The 22,244-nt window shown below is 35.8% G+C and overlaps 1 protein-coding gene and 1 non-coding gene across 14 annotated transcripts in view; both read right to left on the minus strand.

Annotated features, from left to right (window-relative positions):
• Window positions 1-22,244, minus strand: part of TRPC1 (transient receptor potential cation channel subfamily C member 1) — a 75,391-nt gene that overhangs the window by 22,723 nt on the left and 30,424 nt on the right. For 6 of the 13 annotated variants that reach the window (XM_035278557.3, XM_035278556.3, XM_035278554.3 and 3 more), the window contains one exon: window positions 2,861-2,992. The exons of 4 other annotated variants lie outside the window; for them this stretch is intronic. In XM_035278557.3, coding sequence (XP_035134448.1) covers window positions 2,861-2,992 — 132 coding nt within the window. Of the gene's footprint in view, window positions 1-2,860; window positions 2,993-20,173; window positions 20,203-22,244 lie in introns of all 13 variants that reach the window. 3 more of the 13 variants (XM_078354048.1, XM_078354046.1, XM_078354047.1) reach the window with 1 other exon arrangement.
• LOC118149059 (small nucleolar RNA SNORA42/SNORA80 family) lies at window positions 554-685 on the minus strand. The gene has a single exon (XR_004736225.1). It is a non-coding gene; the product is annotated as a small nucleolar RNA SNORA42/SNORA80 family (small nucleolar RNA).

The raw sequence follows: 22,244 nt of genomic DNA on the forward strand, positions 1-22,244 counted from the left end.
TTTTAAAAGTATCAATTACAGCTGGGCATTGTGGCTCATGTCTGTGATCTGAGCACTTTGGGAGGCCAAGGTGGATGCATCACCTGAGGTCTGAAGTTCAAGACTAGCCTGGCCAACATGGCAAAACCCCATCTCTACTAAAAAACACAAAAATTAGCCAGGCATGGTGGCAGTTGCCTGTAATCTCAGCTACTTGGGAGGCTAAGGCAGGGAGAACTGCTTGAACCCAGTAGGCAGAGGTTGCAATGAGCTGAGATGGCGCCACTACACTCCAGTCTGGAAGACAGAGCGAGACTCCATCTCAAAAAAAAAAAAAAAAATCAGATACATTAACTATATGTCTAAGCTTAATAATAACTTAAGAATAAAGTCAGAAATAAATAATTATGAGTCCCTGATGTTGCGCTTCAGAAAATAATGTTTTTATTCAGTTTTTTCCCCAAACAGAAAGGAAGGGGAAACAGAAAGAATTTCCACTCTCTATGTAATGGGGTTTTCCATGAACTGGCTATATAGAAATATAACTTAAAGAATACAAATTTCTTTTTTTTTCCACTGTGCAACCCACTTCAGTGCCAGCAGGCTACAGGCACAGAGGCCAAGCAATGGTTTGGGGACACAGTTTGCTCTGGCATGGGTTACTATGACAGGCCCAGGGGGACGGGAAGAATAAAAACTTCTTTGCCATTATTTCTCTCATTCATTCTCTGGACCTTCTATGTAGTCAAAACTACCTGAGAATAAGTACTTGGATTTATTTAACAAATGAGGCACTCCCTGCTTCTTGATTTAGGAATCTAACTGGCAGACAGGAATGTTTATCAAAAGTATATATTATTACAAATATATTCCATCTTTGGATAAACATTTGATGGACTATGAGACTCAAAAGGGAAATTAATACATTTTATTAATCTAATTTGCTTTATTTCTAATAGATTACTAAAAACAAATAAGTGGCTGTACAGTTTAGATGGAAATATAGAGAACCACAAGCAAGAAGTTCTATATTCTAGTTATAACTTTGCTCCTACTTTCAGTTTTAACTCTGTTCCTAATTGGATGCTGCTATTAGTAAACATCTAGCATTTATAAATCTCTTCCCCTGTCTATAAAACACTGGATTGAAGTAAATGGGTTCTATGATCACTTCCAAATCTAACTTCATTATTTTATGATTATATAATCATAGCAGTTGCTTCAAATCATGTTTGAAAGGAGTTGAATAAATTTTATTTTATATGATAACTCAGAACTCATATTATGAGGTTACAATAGGAAGTTCTTCATATTTAAACAGAATAATTTAACAGCCTCATGTACTAATAAAGCTAAAAGTAGCAACAAGTTACATTTGAACCATGTTTAGTGTGTTCATCAAAGTACAAACTTTAGGTCATATCAAGTTTAAACAAAATTTAAATTATCCAAGTTAAAAGTCAGTAGTTTCAAACTTGAAAACATAAGGAGGTGTTTTTTTAGTTTCTGGAACTCAGGCCTATGAAGCACACATTAAGTACTGCTGTTAAAGTTAAAGAAAACTCAACTTTCTTATTGCCCTTCCAGTAAGTAGAAGTTTGAACTTTCCCAAGTTTGTCAAGTCACTGAAAGAGTGCCACACAAGACATGGGGCTCTAATAGCAGCTGAATAGGAAAGAAAAGGTAGGAAGAGTTATAGGTCCCCAGTAGAAACTTTGCAACAGGGGCTAGTAAAAAATTATAATCAATTCTTTCTTCTTCAGAGGGCACGAGGGATACTTTTTTGTAAAAGAAAATCTCAAGGCTTTCTCTCAACTCTACTATTAATAAAAGTAGTTTTCTAAGAACTTTTTAAAAAATGTTTAAATTAGTAGTTTCATTAGCTGCTATTTCAAAGTCTTTTTTTTTTTCAACTTACCCCCCTAAAGGAAAATAATAGGAGTGCTTCCTTGGTATGCCAAGTGCCAAAATTACACTTAATCTTCATTTCAGAAAACTCAGACTGGGTGTTTATCCCTCTTAATTAGTTGTACTTTATTTATTTATTTATTTATTTATTTATTTATTTTGAGACGGAGTTTCGCTCTTGTTACCCAGGCTGGAGTGCAATGGAGCGATCTCGGCTCACCGCAACCTCCGCCCCCTGGGTTCAGGCAATTCTCCTGCCTCAGCCTCCTGAGTAGCTGGGATTACAGGCACGCGCCACTGTGCCCAGCTAATTTTTTGTAATTTTTAGTAGAGACGGGGTTTCACCATGTTGACCAGGATGGTCTAGATCTGTTGACCTCGTGATCCACCCGCCTTGGCCTCCCAAAGTGCTGGGATTACAGGCTTGAGCCACCGCGCCCGGCCTATTTTTATGTTTACATTTATTACATATATATTTCTCTTATCAAAAAATCTGAGCAAACAGTGAAAACGGATGATGTCTGTGTGGAATGTACTTGATGTAAAGAAAGCTTTCCATGTGCTTTTGAAAGATCTGAAAGATCATTACCCAAGGATGATTACAGAATCTGAGAATGAGGAGATATGTGAGACAGAGCAACTACAAATAAGTTTGATCTTGCTTTAGGCTGTAACTCCTACTGTATTCCACACTGCTCTGCAATGCCTTTGGTTAGGCTGAAAAGTACGGAAGAGATTAAGGGTGGTTAAAGGGTGGCAGAGGGCAGAGGTGGAAGGAATGATGTAAGCAGCACCAGAGTCTGTTCCTTTGAGGGAGAGCAGGGTCTGTTGTCAAGTAAGTGATAACAAGATGCAGTCTTCTTGGATCAAATGTAAATACATACAAATTATTATTTGGGTAAAGAAGAAACTGAGGTTGAAGATTTGAAAAAAAAAAGACATTATCTAATTTATGATTTGCATTCACTCCCACCTGAATTCCACCTCCACAAGACTTAGTTCTTTTAAATCAGCACTAAGTTCAAATGCTCTCAGAATTGGATCCTCCTCTGTTAACATTATTAGAGCTGGACTGGCCAAACATCGATATATATCAAGACGAAACCTGTGATAAAATTGGATTCCATAATGTAAAACATACACATAGAACTAGTATTTTAATCTATATTTTTCAAAAATTTATACTTAAGTATTATAAAATTAAAGAAAGAAAAACTACAGATATATTTATTACAAGTTAACCTCCATAAAAAAACTTAAAACAAATATTTTGAGATATAAATACTGAAAAACCTTGCTATTCATTGCTTTTTAGAAAATTGTTTTACTGTCTCTTTTCATACATTCAAAACGCCCTTGTTTAATCCAACTTGATTAAATTAGTATTTCTGGACCAACTTTTTTTTTAAGAAACAGGGTCTCGCTCTGTCAGAGTGCAGTGGAGTGATTACAGCTTGCTGCAGCCTGGAACACCTGGGCCAAGCGATCCTTCCACTTCAGCCTTGCAATTACAGGTGCATGCCACTACACCAGGCTAATTTTTAAGCTTTTTATAGAGACAGGATCTTGCTTTGTTGCCCAGGCTAGTCTCAAACTCCTGGCCTCAAGTAATCCTCCCACCTTGGCCTCCCAAAGTGCTGGGATTACAGGTGAGAGCCACTGTGCCTGGTTTGAACCCAACATAATTTTAAATAAAATATACTAATGACAAATTTTTAATATGATGTGGATTTGATAACTAATAAATTTTTCTTTCCCAGTAATAAAAATACTTTTTTTTTCTTTTTGAGATGGAGTCTTGGTCTTGCTCTGTTGCCAGGCTGGAAGTGCAATGGTACAATCTTGGCTCACTGCAACCTCCAACTCCCTGGTTCAAGTGATTCTCCTGCCTCAGCCTCCAGAGTAGCTGGGATTACAGGCACACAGCATCATGCCGAGCTAATTTTTGTATTTTTAGAAGAGATGAGCTTTCACCATGTTGGCCAAGATGGTCTCAATCTCCTGACCTCATGATCCACTCACCTCAGCTTCTTCCCAAAGTGCTACGATTACAGTTGTGAGCCACCATGCCCAGCCCATAAAAATATTTTAATATGTTCAAAATATATAATACATTGTTCATTCATCTAGGTTATGAGTTTCAAAGATGTTTCAAATCTTAAGAGTGACATAATTTACTTATGCACAAGCCCTAGCTAATGGGCTTTCTACTTTGTAATAAACTTTCCTATGTGGACATTCCAAATCTTCATTTAAACAAATTTATTGACATATTCCTTATTTAGCTTGTAGGTTTAATGTCTTACTTAGATACAAAAGTAATCCCGTATAATGCATTTTTAAGAAAGCCATATTCATGAAATTCAGTTATGATCTAGTTATTCAATTAATATGTATATCTAATAGAAAACACTCTATTTGCCATCTATAAATTAATATTCATATTTCCATACCTAAAGAGAAAACAAACCAGAAAAAATTTACTATAGTTCTTCATTTATAAATATATAATTCTTAATTTTCACACTTAGTAGATAATATATAACACATATTCTTCTTTTACTATAAATACATGCTTATCATAAAACATAAAATAAGCAGTTTGGAAAATGATACTCCAGAAATCTCATCCTCCCATCACCTCCCAACTGCAATCCTCAAAACTAGACATTTTACAGAGAATTGTGCATATCCTTCCTGATATTTTCTATTCACATAAGAACAGAAACAGACATAATATATATAAAGGAACAGCTTGCTTTTTAAAAAATGTAACATATCATGAACCTCTTCCTATGTCACCACATACAAATCCATCTCATACAACTGGATGGAGGTCTATAGGCTCTCCATCAATAAACAATTAGGTTGCTTCTAAATTATTTCTGCTATAAAAAATGCAGCAATGGATATTCTTTAGTTTGCATATCTTTTATGCACTTTGAATTTCTGGGGAATATGGCAGTTGTATTTTAAATTCTGATAGATGTTTCCAAATCAATAAAAACAAGCAGAGCTCATTTTCTCCAACAGCTTAATTAATACTGGGTATTACCAACTATTTCAATCTAATAGAAAACAATTTTATAAGTGGTTTAAAATAAATTTCTTTAGATGCCTGAGTACCTTTTCATCTTTAATATTCATTTATACTGCCTGTTCATATTCTTTGGCCCATTTTTTCTAATGATTATTTATCTTTCTTTTAGTCAATTTATAAGATCTCTACGTATCAAAAAAATTAGCCCATTGTCAAATCAAAAGTGATTCAAATACTTTTTTTTTTTTTAAGTCAGACTCTCACTCAGTTACCCAGGCTGGAACGCAATGGCACAATCTCTGCTCACTGCAACCTCCAGTAGCTGGGATATTAGATGCATGACACCACATCCAGCTAATTTTTGTATTTTTAGTAGAGACTGGATTTCACCATGTTGCCCAAGCTGGTCTTAAACTCCTGGGCTCAAGTGATCCACCCACATTGGCCTCCCAAAGTGGCGGGATTGCAGGGGATTTAAATACAACAATCTAGTTTGTTGTTTATCTTTCTACTTTGTTTGTAATAAACTTTCCTATGTGGACATTCCAAATCTTCATTTAAACAAATTTATTGATATATTCCTTATTTAGCTTGTAGGTTTAATGTCTTACTTAGATACAAAAGTAATCCCGTATAATGCATTTTTAAGAAAGCCATATTCATGAAATTCAGTTATGATCTAGTTATTCAATTAATACGTATATTAAGTAAGGATTTCTGAAGAGATATTTGCCTACACTATAATATCAAAAAACTGAGACAAAAATATGTAATTATGCAACTTATCCTTCTGTTTCCAACAATACGTCTACATCCATTAATTTTATCACACAGTTTCAAAAATAGACTTTTGTATTATCCTACTTTATCGTGTCTCAAGATATAGTAAGGATTAATCACAAAATGCACAGGAAGAGTAACTTCCAATAATAGTGGAAAGAAGAGGTTGGTAACTATTTGTATCAGACTTATAATGAAACATCATTATGTGGAAAGCTTTTCTGACAAATAATGAAGCCACTTCCTTCATAAGATCTATCAATTTTGGTACTCAAAAAACCATTAAAATAATAGTATTAAAAGGTCAATAATTCCCCTCCACAAAAAAAATACATAAAACTGAACAAAATTACCCAAAAAGAATAACCATTTCAGCCCACTGGAAACTGTTTATTGAGAATTGTTGATTGTTAAAAAATTGCCAGTGCCGGACAGGCATGGTGGTTCACACCTGTAATCCAGCACTTTGGGAGGCCAGGGCAGGCAGATCATGAGGTCAAGGGATCGAGACCATTCCAACCAACATGGTGAAACACCGTCTCTACTAAAAAATACAAAAATTAGCCGGGTGTGGTGGTGCGTGCTTATAGTCCCAGCTACTGGGGAAGCTGAGGCGGAAGAATCACTTGAACGGTGAGGCAGAGGTTGCAGTGAGCTGAAGGTTGCAGTGAGGTGGAGGTTGCAGTGAGCCGGAGGCTGCAGTGAGCGGAGGGAGGTTGCAGTGAGCCAAGATTGCACCACTGCACTCCAGCCTAGTGTCAGAGCGAGACTGTCTCAAAAACAAACAAAAGCCTGCCAGTACTTCAGGCAAGAATGGCCTTGCCTAACTGCCTCCATCACCTCTGCCCCCGTTCAGTCAATGAGGTTTCTAGTTTTGTCAGCTTGTATTTGGTGAACTTGTAGTTTTATGCCAGGGTGCCAAAATTAATTCAATGGGAGGCAAAAGCCTATAGCTCCACTGGCTGAAAGTGATGGACTTGGTGGAAATGGACAGAGAAAACCTGTGGTTTTGCAAGACTGAGGTTGCAAACCAAGTTGAAGCAAGCAGTGGATCAACCAGAAACTTAACAGGGAGAACTTAGAAATGAGAAAGCCATAAATGGATTCACATAAGGCCTCCACAAATTGCTTTCTTAACTAGAAAACTACTTATGTGTGGGGAACATCAGAGAGTTGGCAAAGTGAAAAGACCAAAAAAAAAAAAATTAATAAATACCCACAACTTCAAATGCATTCCCCAACTAACCCACAGATTGATCAGCAGATAGTAGAAACTTTATGGGCTCAAGGTGCATTAGTACAACCTCAGCCCAAGTCTTTGGCCGAGGTACGTAGACATTGAAAGAGTGCTAAGGAATCAAAGCTCAACAATAAAAATGAGAATAAAACACAAACAAAGCACAGACATCAATAAATGTACACTATAAGGAGACAAATTCTGTAGGCTAGGCAAGTAATGTAAAAAACAACAAAACTTAGGAAAAAAGTATGCAGAGTTGCTACAATACATACGAAATTGTTTTCAAACAAAGAAATACTAGATACTCAAGGAAAATCTGCCTCCCTGAAGAGCAACATTAGAAGTTTACCACTATGGGGAGGGGGGATAGACTTGATTAAAATAATCCAATCCAGGTGGAACGATCCAAGATGGCCGATCGCTAACATCCTGGGATTGCAGCTCTCAGGGAAGGCACGGAGAACTAGAGGACGCCACACTTTCAGATAAATTCTGGTCGCTCACGGAGCAGAAGATCCCCCAGTGGAGGAAACACATGGGTGGCCAGAGCAACTCTCGTGGCCGGCGCAGCGGTTCCACCGGTGCGGCAGCTCTCGGAGCAGAGTAAACAGGTTCAGAAGACCCACAAGGGCCCCCAGCACAACACCAGAGCCCGGCGCAGCGGCTGTGACGGCACCTGGAGCGGCAGTGCTCGGCGCAGAGTGAAGGGGACCGGTTCCCCTTCTGACCGAGATTTGGAGCCCCAGGAATGCAGAGTCGCCTACTACGGACACAAGAAGGAAGCCAGACAGGAGAATCCTGGGCAGAAAAGCACCATCAGTTTTAACGCCACTGCTCTGGCCCTGGGAACTAACAACCTGGACGTCCACTAAAGAGACCTAATCTGAAAGTTGCTAATTTCAAAGACGAGAGGAGGATAAATTTACAATGATGGGAAGAAACCAGCATAAAAAAGCTGAGAATACTCAAAGTCAGAACGCCTCTCACTCTAAAGATGATCACAGTTCCACATTAACAATGGAACAAGGCTTGATGGAGAACGAGCGCATCCTGATGACAGAATCACTCTTCAAGGAATGGATAATAACAAACTTCGGTGAGTTAAAAGAACATGTTGTAGCCCAACGTAAAGAAACTAGGAACTTTGAAAAAAAGTTTGATGAAATCCTATTGAGAATAGACAACTTAGAGAGGAGTATGAGTGAAATAATGGAACTGAAGAATACAATACAGGAACTCCGAGAAGTATGCACAGGTTTAAACACTCGAATTGTTCAAGCAGAAGAAGGGATATCAGAGGTCAAAGTCCGACTTAATGAAATAAAACGTGAAGAAAAGATTAGAGAAAAAAGGATAAAAAGGAATGAGCAAAGTCTCCAAGAAATGTGGGACTATGTGAAAAGACCTAATTTACGTTTGATAGGTGTACCTGAATGTGACGGAGAGAATGAATCCAAGATGGAAAATACCCTTCAGGATATTATTCAGGAAAATTTTCCTAAACTAGCAAAGCAGGTCAACATTCAACCCCAGGTAATACAGAGAACACCACAAAGATATTCCTCAAGAAGAGCAAACGCAAGGCACATAATCGTTAGATTCACCAGGGTTGAAATGAAGGAGAAAATACTAAGGGCAGCCAGAGACAGAGGTCAGGTTACCCACAAAGGCAAGCCTATCAGACTTACAGCAGATCTCTCAGCAGAAACTCTACAAGCCAGAAGAGAGTGGGGGCCAATATTCAACATCCTCAAAGAACAGAACCTTCAGCCCAGAATTTCATATTCAGCCAAACTAAGCTTCACAACTGAAGGAAAAATAAAATCTTTTATGAACAAGCAAGAACTCAGAGATTTTATTACCACCAGGCCTGCTTTACAAGAGCTTCTGAAAGAAGCATTACACACAGAAAGAAACAACCAGTATTAGCCTTTCTAAAAATTCACCAACAAGTAAAGAGCACCAACATAAAGAAGAATTTACACCAACGAATGGATAAAACAGCCAGTCAACATCAAATGGCAGTAACCCTAAATTTAAATTGACTAAATCCCCCAATCAAAAGACACAGCCAAAACCCAATGGCATGTTACATCCAGACCTGTTTCACATGCAAGGATACACAAAGACTCAAAACAAAGGGATGGAGAAAGATTTACCAACCAAATGGAGAGCAAAAATAAATAATAAATAAATAAAAAGCAGGAGTTGCAATTCTCATATCGGATAAAATAGACTTTAAAGCAACAAAGATATAGTGGTAAAAGGATCAATGCAACAACAAGAGCTAACGATCCTATCACCCAGATACATAGAGACTTAGATTCAATGAGACAGAAAATTAATAAGGATATCAAGAACTCGAACTCAGATCCGGAACAAGTAAACTTAATAAATAATTATAGAGCTCTCCACTTCAAATACACAAAATATACATTCTCGTCAATTCCACATCACACCTACCCATAAGTTTAAATGAAACATTGATTGGCCATTATTAATACCCAATTTTTTAAAAAATAAAGCAATATTTCCATTTACTCTCCCTCTTTCTCTTCCTCTTTCTTCCTCTCCTTTACTTATTTTTTTTTTCTTTCCTTCTCTCAAAAAAAAAAAAAGAAATCAACTTGTAAACCTCTAGATCCAGGTCGGCAATGTCTCTCTCATTGCTTGATTTCCTTCCTTCCCTTCCCTCCCTCCCTGCTTCCTCCCTTCCTTCCTTCCTTCATCCCTTCCTTCCTCCCTACCATCCTTCTTCCCTCCCTTCCTGCCTTCCTCCCCCACCAAAATAAATAAATAAATAAATAATAAATAAAATAATCCAATCCATACCTAAAAAAATAAGTAACAATAACAAGCCCCAGGAAAGGGGGTGGGTGGGGAATAGCACACAGAGTTGCTACCATATTATCTAGAATACCCAGTTTCCAACAAAAAAAATTAAGGGACATGCAAAGAAATGGAAAAGTATGATCCATACTCCCAGAAAACAACGACAATATGACTGTAGAGTGACCAGATGTCAGATGGAAATCCATGACCCATGCCCCAGGGAAAAAAAAACCTGCCTGCAGAGTAACCAGATGTCAGATTTAAGAGAAAAAGATTTTCAAAGTAGCCATTATAAATATGCTCTCAGTACTAAAAGGACAGCATGATTGTGGAAGTAAACAGGGTAAGAGGACAATGCCGCATCAAATGGAGAATGTCCATAAATGGAGAAATAATGAAAAAGAATACAATGGAAATTATGGAATTAAAAAATACAATGACTGAAATTAGAAATTCACTAGAGAGGCTTGCTGTGGGTTGAACTGTATCCCTCCAAATTTCACATGCTGAAGTTCTGTCCACCATTACATCAAAATATAACTATTTGGAGATGGAGTCTTTAAAAAGGAAATTAAAACACAATGAGAACATCTAATATGGGTCTAAATCTAATATGACTAGTGTCTTTACAAAAGAGGGACATTTGGAGACAGGCATGCAAATGGGGAGAATGCCATGTGAAAATGAAGACGCTATCTACAAGCAAAGGAGAGAGGCCTAGAACAGCTCATTCCTTCACAACCCTCATAAGAAATCAACCTTACCAATATCTTCATTTCTGACTTCTAGGTTCCAAAACTGTAAAACAAAACAAAATTTGTTTGTTTTTTATTGAGATGGAATCACATTCTGCTGCCCTGGCTGGAGTAAAGTGGCACAATCTCTGCTGAGCCTCTGCCTCCTGGGTTCAAGCGATTCTCCTGCCTCAGCTGCCTAAGTAGCTGGGACTACAGGTGTGTGCCACCACACCCAGCTAATCTTTTTGTATTTTTAGTTTCACCATGTTGGCCAGGCTGGTCTCAAACTCCTGAGTTCAGGTTATCCTCCCACCTTGGCCTCCTGAAGTGCTGGGATTACAAGTGCTGGCCACTATGCCCAGCCACAAAATTTGTTTTTTAAGCTACTTTAGAGTATCTCATTATGGCAGCCCTAGAAAACAAACCCAGGGCTCAACAGTAGCTGTGAACTGGCAGAAGAAAGAATTAGCAAACTTGAAGATATATTGATACAGATTATGAAAGCTGAAGAACAAAGAGAAGAAATAATGAAGAAAAATGAACAAAGCCTAAGAGAGATGCAGAACACCATTAAGCATACCAACATACTGATAATGGAAGTACCATAAGAAGAAAAGAAAAAGGAGAAGAAAAATATTCAAAAAACTAATAGCTAACAACTTCCCAAATTTTGTGAAAAACAACTAACACATCCAGGAAGCTCAAAAAACTCCAAGTAGGATAAATGCAAAGAGAACTGCAAACAGAAACATCATAATAAAAGTGCTGAAAGCGAAAGACAAAATCTTGGAAGCAACAAGAGAAAAATAACAGGTCACATACAAGGGAACCTGAATATTAACAGCTGACTTCTCAGTAGAAACGGATGCCAGAAAGCAGTGAGATAACATATTCAAAGTACTCAAAAAAATTTTAAAATTGTTAACGATAAATCCTAAATCCAACAAAGTGAACATTCAAAAATAAAGGAATAATAAGAACTTTATTAGATAAACAAAAACTGACAAAATACATTGCTACCAGAACTGCCCTAAAATAAATATAAAAGCACGTTCGTCAGGCTGAAAGCAAGTGATTCCAGATAGAAATTCTAATACACACAAACAAGCAACACAGTAAATGTAATTATGTAACTATAAGATAAATCATATGTTTTTTCCCTTTAAACTCATGTATTTTTTTCAAATTTCCATATACAGCATTAATACAAAAGGAACTATAAATCTATATTTTTTTCTCCTTTTGTATCTTAACTGATTTAAAAAGCAATTATATAGAATATAGACTAGAAAGTAATGTTTGGCCTATAACATATCGAAATATAATATATTTCTATTTACATTTGGTGTAAATATTTTTCAATAACAGCATATAGTAAGTAGGTGCAGCCAAAGTTGCAATGAGCTAAGGAAATGACTAGAGATGGTAAAGTAATAATTATAACAATGTTTTCTTGGGTTAGTAATATTAATAGATATAATATGTGTATCAAAAATATCATTATGAGAAAGGAAAGAAAATACAAACGTATTAGAGTAGCATTTTTATATGTTATTGGTATTAAGCTAGTATAAATCTGAAGCTGCTGGGCACAGTGGCTTCTGCCTATAATCCTAGCATTTTGGGAGGCCAGCGGGTGAACTGCTTAAGTCCAGGAGTTCAAGACCAGCCTGGGCAACATGGCAAAACCCCATCTATACAAAAAAATAAAAAATCTGACACTGACTTTGACAAGTTATGATGTATATGGTAAGCCCTAGAGAAACCAGTTTAAAAAAAAAAAAAAACTCAAACAGTGAAAAAAATCATTAATAAAAATGCTACATGACATAGTTTGGATATTTGTTCTCTCCAAACCTCATGTTGAAATTTGATCCTCAATGTTGGAGGTGGGGCCTTGTTGGAGATGTTTGGGTCATGGAGGTAGATCCCTCATGATCAGGTTGGTACCATCCTTGTAGTAATAAGTGAGTTCTTGCTGTATTCATTCTCACAAGATCTGCTTTTTAAAAAGAGCCTGGCACCTCCTTCTCTCTCTCTTGCTCCTTTTCTCTTGCTACATGACATGCTTGTTCTCCCTTAGCCTTCTGCTATGTTTCAAGGCTTCCTAAGGTCCTCAACAGAAGTAGATGCTGGCACTATGCTTCTTGTATAACCTGCAGAACAATGAGCCAAATAAACCTCTTTTCTTTGTAAACTACCTAGGCTCAGGTAATCCTATATAACAATGCAAATAGTCTAATAAATCACATTAGAAAATGTACTCAATGCAAAAGAAAGCACTAATGAAGAAACAGATGAACAAAAAAAGACATGAAACACCTAACAAACAAAAAGCAGACACAGAAAACAAGTAAAATGGAAAGCATAAATCCAACTATCAGTAACATTAAATATGAACAGCTTAAGCAATCCAATTAAAAGGCAGAGGCTGTCAAAATATATTTTTTAACAATCCAAGTATATGTTGTTTACAGAAGACAGACTTTAGATTCAAGGACACAAATAGATTAAAATTAAGAGTTGGAAAAAGGTGTATAATGCAAACAGCAATAACAGAAAAATTTTAGTGGCTATGGTAATAACAGACTTTGAACAAAAAAAGGTACTAGAGATAAAGAGGGATACTTTATAAGGATAATAGAGTTAATCCATCAGGAAGATATAGCATGTATATGGCTGGGCGTAGTGGCTCACGCCTGTAATCCCAGCAATTTGGGAGGCTGAGGCAGTCGGATCACTTGAGGTCAGGAGTTCAGGACCAGGCTGGCCAACACAGTGAAACCCCATCTCTACTAAAAATACAAAAATTAGCCAGGTGTGGTGGTGCATGCCTGTAGTCCCAGTAACTCAGGAGGCTCAGGCAAAAGAATCACTTGAACCCGGAGTTAGGGGTTACAGTGAGCTGAGATTGCATTGCTGCACTCCAGCCTGGGTGACAGAGTGAGACTCTGTCTCAAAAAAAAAAAGAAAAAGGAACATACAACACCTATAAACATATATACAATTAACAATAGCACCAAAATACATGAAGCAAAAACAGACAGAAATGGAGAAATAACGTGAACAATAACAGTTGGAGACTTTAATATCCCATCTTCAGTAATGGAGAGCACAATGAAGCAAAAGATCAACAAGGAAATGGAAGGCTTAAACAACATTATAAATGAACTAGATGTAACAGACATCTACAAAACCCTCTATCAAACAAGGACAGATTATATATTCTTCTCAAGTATACATAAAACATTCTCCAGATTAGACCAGATGCTACACCATAAGAGGAAAAAAAACTTCAATAAATTCAAAAGGATAGAAATAACACGAAGTATGTTTTCCAACCACAATGGAATAAATTAGAAATCATTAACAAGAAAGTTATGTAAAAACCCACAAATATGAAAATTAACAACACACTCTTAAATAATCAATTGGTTTAATAAATCAGAAAGAAAATAAAAAACTGAAATGAAAGAAAATGAAGACACAGCATATAACAAGTTATAGGATTCAGCTAAAGCAGTGCTTAGAGGGAAATTTATGGATATAAATACCTATATTAAGAAAGACAAGGCCAGGCACAGTGGTTCATGCCTATAATCCCAATGCTTTCAGAGGCTGAGGTGGGATGACTGCTTGAGGCCAGTAGTTCAAGACCAGCCTGCAACATTAAAAGACCCCATCTCAAAAATACAAATGTTTTAAAAATAGAAAGAAGAAAGATCTCAATCAGTAACACAACCTACCTTAAAACAATGGCAGAAAGAGTAAAAGGTATGAGGGTTCTTTATAAGGTGATTAAAATGTTCTAAAATTGACTGTGGTGATAATTTCACATACCTATAGACATATGAAAAAACCACTAAATTATATATTTTAAATGGGTGAATTGTATGGTATGTGAATTCTATCTTAATAATGCTCATAAAGTAAAGATGAAGTAAAAATTTTTCCAGATATAATTTTCAGGTAGTAGGCTTGTCATACTGAGAATGCTAAAGCTGAAAGGAAAGGGTAACTGGAATCCACAAGAAAAAATGAAGAGGAGCAGAAATAGTAATCATGTGGATAAACACAAAAGACTATATATGTGAATATTTTTTCTTTCCCTGCATTTCTAAGAACGTAAGATTGTTTATAGGAATAATTATAATATGGAATTACTGTGTTTATAACATATGTAGATGTAATATATGTGAAAATAATAGAACAAAAAAGATGGGCAGCAAAGTTGTTATATATTTTAAGTCGATATTAACTTGAAATAGATTGCAATACACTAAAGATATTATCTTGATCTCTAAGAGGAAAAATTCTCAATATCTAAAAAACACACAGAGGAAATAAAAAGGTATACTTTTTAATACAAAACAGCAAAGGAGGAACAGAGGAACAACAACAAAAAGACATGAGAAATACAGAAAGCAAATCAAAATAAAAAACATAAATCTGTCATACCAAAATTACATTACATGTAAGTAAACATTTCAATCAAAAGGCAAATATGTTAAAGTAGATAAAAAACAAGATCTAATAGTACACTGTCCAAAAAAGACTGTTTAAGAAAAACAAACATACTGAAAATAAAGGGTTGGAAAAAGTGCCATGTAATCAGTAACCATGGGAGAGGTAGAATAGATAAATTAATAGTAGAAGGAATATATAGCAATTATAGATGTATATCACCTAGCAACAGAGCCTGAAAATATACAAAGCAAAAACTGACATAGAAAGAGATAACAGAGCAAATGTAGTTAGAAATTTTAATACTCTTTTCCAAGAAATTGATAGAAAACTAGATAGAAAACCAGGAGGGATATATAATATTTAAACACTATGAAACAATATGACCAAACTGAAATTTATAGAACATTTCCCTAAACAGCAGAATGCACATTATTTCAAGAGTATATAGAACATTTCCATGTTAGATCACATGCTGAGCCATGGACCTACTCTTAATACACTGAAAAGCCATAAAATCATAAAAAGTACATTCTCCAAATTAAGCAAGAGCTTCTTGGCTATGACACCAAAAGTGCAAATGACCAAAAGAAGAAAAAAGATCAACCGGACTCCATCAAAATTTAGAACTTTTATTCTCAAAGGATACCATCAGAAAAGAAATAAAACAAAACACAACACAATTCATCGATTAAAAAAATCAGATAACCAATTAAAAACTGGGAAAGCAGTTTGAACAGACATATATCTAATAAAGATAAGCAACCAAAAGGTGTCATTTATATGAAGTATCCAGAACAGGTACATTGCTAGGGACAGCAAGTAAATTCAGTGGTTGCCACTGGCTGGGAGAGTGATTGCTAATGAACATCGGGTTTCTTTTTGAAGTAATGCACAACTTCGTGAATATTCTAACAGCTGAAATGTACACTTATGATATATAAATAATATCTCAAAGATTTGAAAATATTTCAAAAGACATACTGGACAAAGGACTGTTTAAATATTTTTAAGACTCAACCCTAAGAAAGCAAGCCAATTTTAAAAATCGGAAATCTTTAAATAGATCTTTTTAAGTTAGCTATAAACAGTGAAAATAAAATTAAGCAAATAATTCATGTACAATAGTATCAAAAAGTATAAAATACTTAGGAATGAGTTGTAAAAATAAGGAAGTGCAAGACCTGTACACTGGAGACTACAAAATATTGCTGAGAGAAATTAGGTAAAACCTATTAAATGGAGAGATTATACCATGTTCAATACTTGGATAATTCAATATTTTTAAGATGGCATTTCTCCCTAAAAGATTCAACACAATCTCTCTCAAAAATCTAAGCAGATGTTTTTGTAAAAATTGACAAATGATTTCCAACTTTATTTGGAAATTTAAAGAACACAGAATATATGAAATTTTCAAGAAAAATATTTTAAAATGGAGGACTTGCAGCATGTATTAGCGTTCTCTAGAGGAACAGAACTAATGGAATAGATATATACACACTCTTAAATAATATATAAAGGGGAGTTTATTAACTATTAACTCGAGCAAGGGGAGTTTATTAACTATTAACTCGAGCACACGAGCACAAGGTCCTACAATAGGCCATCTGCAGGCTGAAGAGCAAGTAGAGCCAGTCTGAGTTCCAAAACTGAAGAACTTGGAGTCCAATGTTCAAGGGCATCCAGCATGGGAAAAAGATGTAGACTGGGGCCAGGAGCAGTGGCTCACACCTGTAATCCCAGCACTTTGGGAGGCCAAGATGGGTCAATCACCTGAAGTCAGGAGTTTGAGACCAGCCTGGCCATCATGGCAAAACCCCATCTCTACTAAAAATACAAAAATTAGCCAGGGTGGTGGTGCATGCCTGGAGTCCCATCTACTCAGGAGGCTGAGGAAGGAGGATGGCTTGAACCCAGGGTGTGGAGGTTGCAGTGAACTGAGATTGCAGCACTGTACTCTAGCCTGGATGATAGAGTGAGACTCCATGTCAGAAAAAAAAAAAAAAAAAGATATAGCCTGGGAGGCTAGGCAGGTCACTCTTTTCATAGTTTTCTGCCTGCTTATATTCTAGCAATGCTGGCAGCTGATTAGATTGTGCCTACCCAGATTAAGGGTAAGTCTGCCTTTCCCAGTCCACTGACTCAAATGTTAATCTCCTTTGGCAGTACTCTCACAGACATACCCAGGATCAATACTTTGTATCCTTCAATCCAATCAAGTTGACACTCAGTATTAACCATCTGTATTAACCACACAGTACATGATTTTAAAACTTATTATAAAGCTATAGTAATCAGTACAGAGTTATATTGTTAAAAATATAGACATATAAGCATTCCTTTTTCTCCATAACCTTGCCAGCATCTCTGTTATATTTTTACTTTTTAATAGACATTCTGACTGGTATGAATGGTATCTCATTGTAGTTTTGATTTGCATTTCCCTAATGATTGGTGATATTGAGTCTGTTTTTATATGCCTGTTGGCCACATGCATGTCTTCTTTTGAAAAGTGTCTGTTCGTGTCCTTTGCCCGCTTTTTAATGGGGTTATTTAAGTTCCTTATAGGTTGTGGATATTAGGTCTTTGTCAGATGCATAACTTGCAAATATTTTCTCTCATTCTGCAGGTCATCTGTTTATTTCCTTGACAGTTTCTTTTGTTGTGCAGAAGTTCTTCAATTTAGTTAGGTCCCACTTGTCAATTTTTGTTTTTGTTGCAATTACTTTTAAGGACTTAGCCATAAATCCTCTGCAAAGGCCCTATCAAGAAGAATATTTCCCAGGTTTTCTTCTAGGATTTTTATAGATTGAGGACTAATGTGTAAGTTTTTAATCCATCTTGAGTTAATTTTTGTATATGGTGATAGGTAGGGATCCAGTTTCATTCTTCTGTGTATGGTATGAATAGCCAGTTATTGAATAGGAAGTTTTTTTCCTCATTGCTTATTTTTGTTTACTTTGTCTAAGATCACATGGTGAGGGTACAGCTTTATTTCTGGATTCTCTATTCTGTTCCATTGGTCTATGTGTCTGCTTTTGTACTATATCATGCTGTTTTGGTTACAGTAGCCTTGTGGTATAGTTTGAAGTTAGGTAATATAACTCTAATTTTGTTCTTTTTGCTTAAGATTGTTTTAACTTTTCAGTTCTCTTTTGGTTCCATATGAATTTTAAAATAGTTTTGTTCTAAATCTGTGAAAAATGATGTTGGTAGTTTGACAAGAATAGCACTGAATCTGTAAATTGCTTTGGGTAGTATGGCCATTTTAACAATGTTAATTCTTCCTATCCATGAGTATGGAATGTTTTTCCATTTATTTGTGTTGTCTCTGATTTTTTTCAGTAATATTTTGTAGTTCTCATTGTAGAGATATTTTTACCTCCTGAATTAGCTGTATTCTTACATATTTTATTCTTTTTGCAGCCATTGTAAATGGAACTGCATTCTCAATTTGGCCCTCAGCTTGACATTGTTGATGTACAGAAATGCTGCTTGAAGATCAGCTGTTTGAAAATACACATTCAGCTGAGAAAAAAGACAAAAAAGCAAAAAGGAGCAAAGACTGCCTATAAGATATAGAAGAGTACCTCAAAAGACCAAATGTAAGAATTCCTGTGTTTAAGAGGGAGCAGATCAAGAACAAGGGATGAAAAGCTTATTCAAAGAAATACCAACAGTAAACTTTCCAAACTTTGAAAAAGATATAAATATCCATGTACAGAAAGGTCTTAGAACACCAAACAGATTCAACTCATATATGACATATAATAAAACTCACAAAGGTCAATGACAAAGAGAATACCCTAAAATTAGCTACAGAAAAGAAGCAAATAACATATAAAGAAGCTCCAATTCATCTGGAAACAAACTTCTCAATGGAAACCATGCAGGCAGGAGGGAGTGGAATGACATTTTCAAAGTGCCCAAATGGGGGAAAAAAGCCCTGCCATCCAAGTATTTTGTATCCAGAAAAAAATTTTTATTTAAATACGAAGTAAAGTCTTTCCCAGACAAATGAAAACTGAGAAAATTCACCACCACCAGACCCACCTTGCCAAAAAACACTAAAGGGAGTTCTTCTATCTGGAGGAAAATACAAAATACTAGCTTGCAAAAGAAAAAATGGTCAAGGTACTAAAACCACTGGTAAAATTAAGTACACAGACAAACACGGAATAATCTACTACTGTATTTATGGTTTACTGTCCAGTCATAACTCTAGTATGAAGCTCCAAAGACAAATGTATCAAAAACAATAACAGCTACAGCAACCTGTTAAGAGATAGGCAATATCAATTAAGATAACTAAAAGTCAAAATGTTGGGAGTTTAAGTTAAAGAGTAGAATCTTTTTGTGTTTTTTTTTTTTTTTTGCTTTTGTTTCCATTCTTTTGCCTATGCTCTAAGTTAATTGTCATCTCTTTAAAATAATTTGTTATATCTATAAGATTTTTTGCAAGAATCATGGTAACGATAATATAAAACCTATAATATATTCACTAAAAATAAACATTAATAAATTAAAATATACTACCAGAGATGATCACTTAACTACAAAGGAAGACAATTAGAAATAAAGGAAAAGAGAAGTCTCAAAACAAGAAGAAAACAAGTGATAAAATGTATCAGTAAGTCCATACTTATTTATAATCACACTAAACGTAAATGACCTCAATTGTCCAATTAAAAGGCACAGAGTGGGCGGGGCACGGTGGCTCATGCCTGAAATTCCAGCACTTTGGGAGGCTGAGGTGGGCGGATCACAAGGTCAAGAAATCAAGACTATCCTGGCCAACAAGGTGAAACCCTGTCTCTACTAAAAATACAAAAAAAAAAAAAAAAAAAAAAAATTAGCTGGGTGTGATGGCATGCACCTGTAGTCCCAGCTACTCAGGAGGCTGAGGCAGGAGAATTGCTTGAACCTGGAGACAGGGTTGCAGTGAGCTGATATTGCACCACTGCACTCCAGTCTGGTGACAGAGCAAGACTCTGTCTCAAAAATAAAAATAAAATAAAAAATAAATAAATAAGGCACAGAGTGGCTTAATGGATAAAGAAGTAAGACCCAACTATATGCTGCCTTCAGGGAACTCATCTCACTTACAAATATACACAAAGACTCAAGCTGAAAGTTAAACATATTCCTTGTAACTGAAAACTAAAAAAGATCAGGAGTAGCTGTACTTACATCAGATAAAACAGACTACAAATCAAAGACTGCAAAAAAAGAAAAAGAGGGTCACTATATAATGATAAAGGTAGCAATTCAACAAGAAGATATAACAATTATAGATATCTATGAACCCAACACCAGAGCCCCCAAATATATAAAGTTAACACTTGCTTTTAACTTTTACTGTATTGTAGTAACAGTTAGGAGACTCTAATATGCCACTCTTGTAATAGACAAATCACCTAGACAGAAAATCAACAAAGCAAGAGCAAAATTAAACTATGCACTAGATCTAATAGAACTAACCAAACATTTATTAGAACATTTCAACCTATTGCTACAGAATATACATTCTTTTCCCCAGCACATGAAACATTTTTCCAGAACAGGCTGTATCTTCAGCCACAAAACAAGTCTAAACAAATTCAGAAAAATACAAATCACATCAAGTATCTTTTCTGACCACATGGAATAAAACTAGAAATTAATAATAAGAGGAATTTGGAAAATACACAAACATATGGAAATTAAATAACATGCTATTTAATGACCAATGAGTAAAGAAATTAAGAAGAAAATTAAAAAATTTCTTGAAACAAATGAACATGAGAATACAATGTGCCAAAACCTATGAGATAAAGCAAAAGCAGTACTGAGAGGGAAGGTTATAGCAATAAAAGCCTATATCAAAAAAGTAGAAAGACTTCAAATTAAAAAAATCTAATGATGCCCCTTGAAGAACTAGAAAATCAAGAATAGGCCAGACACGGTGGATCACACCTATAATCCCAACACTTTGGGAGGCTGAGACGGGCATATCACTTGAGGTCAGTAGTTTCAGAGCAGTCTGGCCAACATGGTAAAACCTCATCTCTACCAAAAATACAAAAATTAGCCAGGCAGAATGGTGCACTGCTGTAGTCCCAACTACTCGGGGGGTTGAAGTGGGAGAATTGCTTTAACCCAGGAGGCAGAGGTTGCAGTGAGCCAAGATCACACCATTGCACTCTAGCTTGGTGACATGGTGAAACTCCATCTCCAAAAAAAAGAAAGAAAGAATAAACCAAACCCAAAATTAATAGAAGAAAAAAAATAAAGATCAAAGCAGAAATATATAAAATTAAAATTTTAAAAATATGGAAGAGGCCAGACATGGTAGCTCACATCTGTAATCCTAGCACTTTGGGAGGCCAAGGCAGGCAGATTACTTGAGTCCAGGAGTTCAAAACCAGCCTGGGTAACATGGTGAAACCCAAACTCTACAAAAAATACAATAATTAGCCAGGTGTGGTGGCACGTGCCTATAGTCCCAGCTACATGGAGGGCTAAGGTGGGAGGATTGCTTAAGCCTAGGAAGTCAAGGCTCTAATGAGCTGTGATCATGCCATTGTACTCCAGACTGGATGACAGAGTGAGACCCTGTCTCTAAAAAACAAAAACAAAAACCACAATAGGTCAATAAAATGAAAAGCTGGTTTTTTGAAAAGATAAACAAAATCAACAAACCCTTAGCTAGACTAAGAGAGATCCAAATAAAATAATTAAAAATTAAAAAGGAGGTATAATGACTGAAACCTCAGAAATACAAAGAATCATTAAAGAATATTATGAACTACTATATGCAAAACACATTGGAAAACCTAGAAAAAAATGGATAGATTCCTGGACACATACAACCTACCACAATTGAAACATGAAGAAACAGAAAACCTCAACAAACGAATAATGAGTAACAAGATAAAAGCCATAATGAAAAGTTTACCATCAAAGAAGTGCCCAAGACCTGATGGATTCACTGTTGTAAACTACCAAACGTTTAAAGAAAACTAATACCAATCCTACTCAAACTCTTCAAAAATACTGGAAAGGAAGGAATACCTCCAAACTCATTCAAAGAGACCAGCATTACCCTGATACCACAACCATATAAGGAACCAACAAAAAAAGGAAAATTACAGGCCAATATAGTTTGATATATTGATATAATATGAACATAGATGCAAAAATCCAGCAAACTGAATTCAACAATACATTAAAAGATCATTTGTCATGATCAAGTGGAACAAGGATGATTCAACATATGTGT

The sequence above is a fragment of the Callithrix jacchus genome, chromosome 17 (assembly GCF_049354715.1).
Source record: "Callithrix jacchus isolate 240 chromosome 17, calJac240_pri, whole genome shotgun sequence".
NCBI classification, from domain to species: Eukaryota; Metazoa; Chordata; class Mammalia; order Primates; family Cebidae; genus Callithrix; species Callithrix jacchus.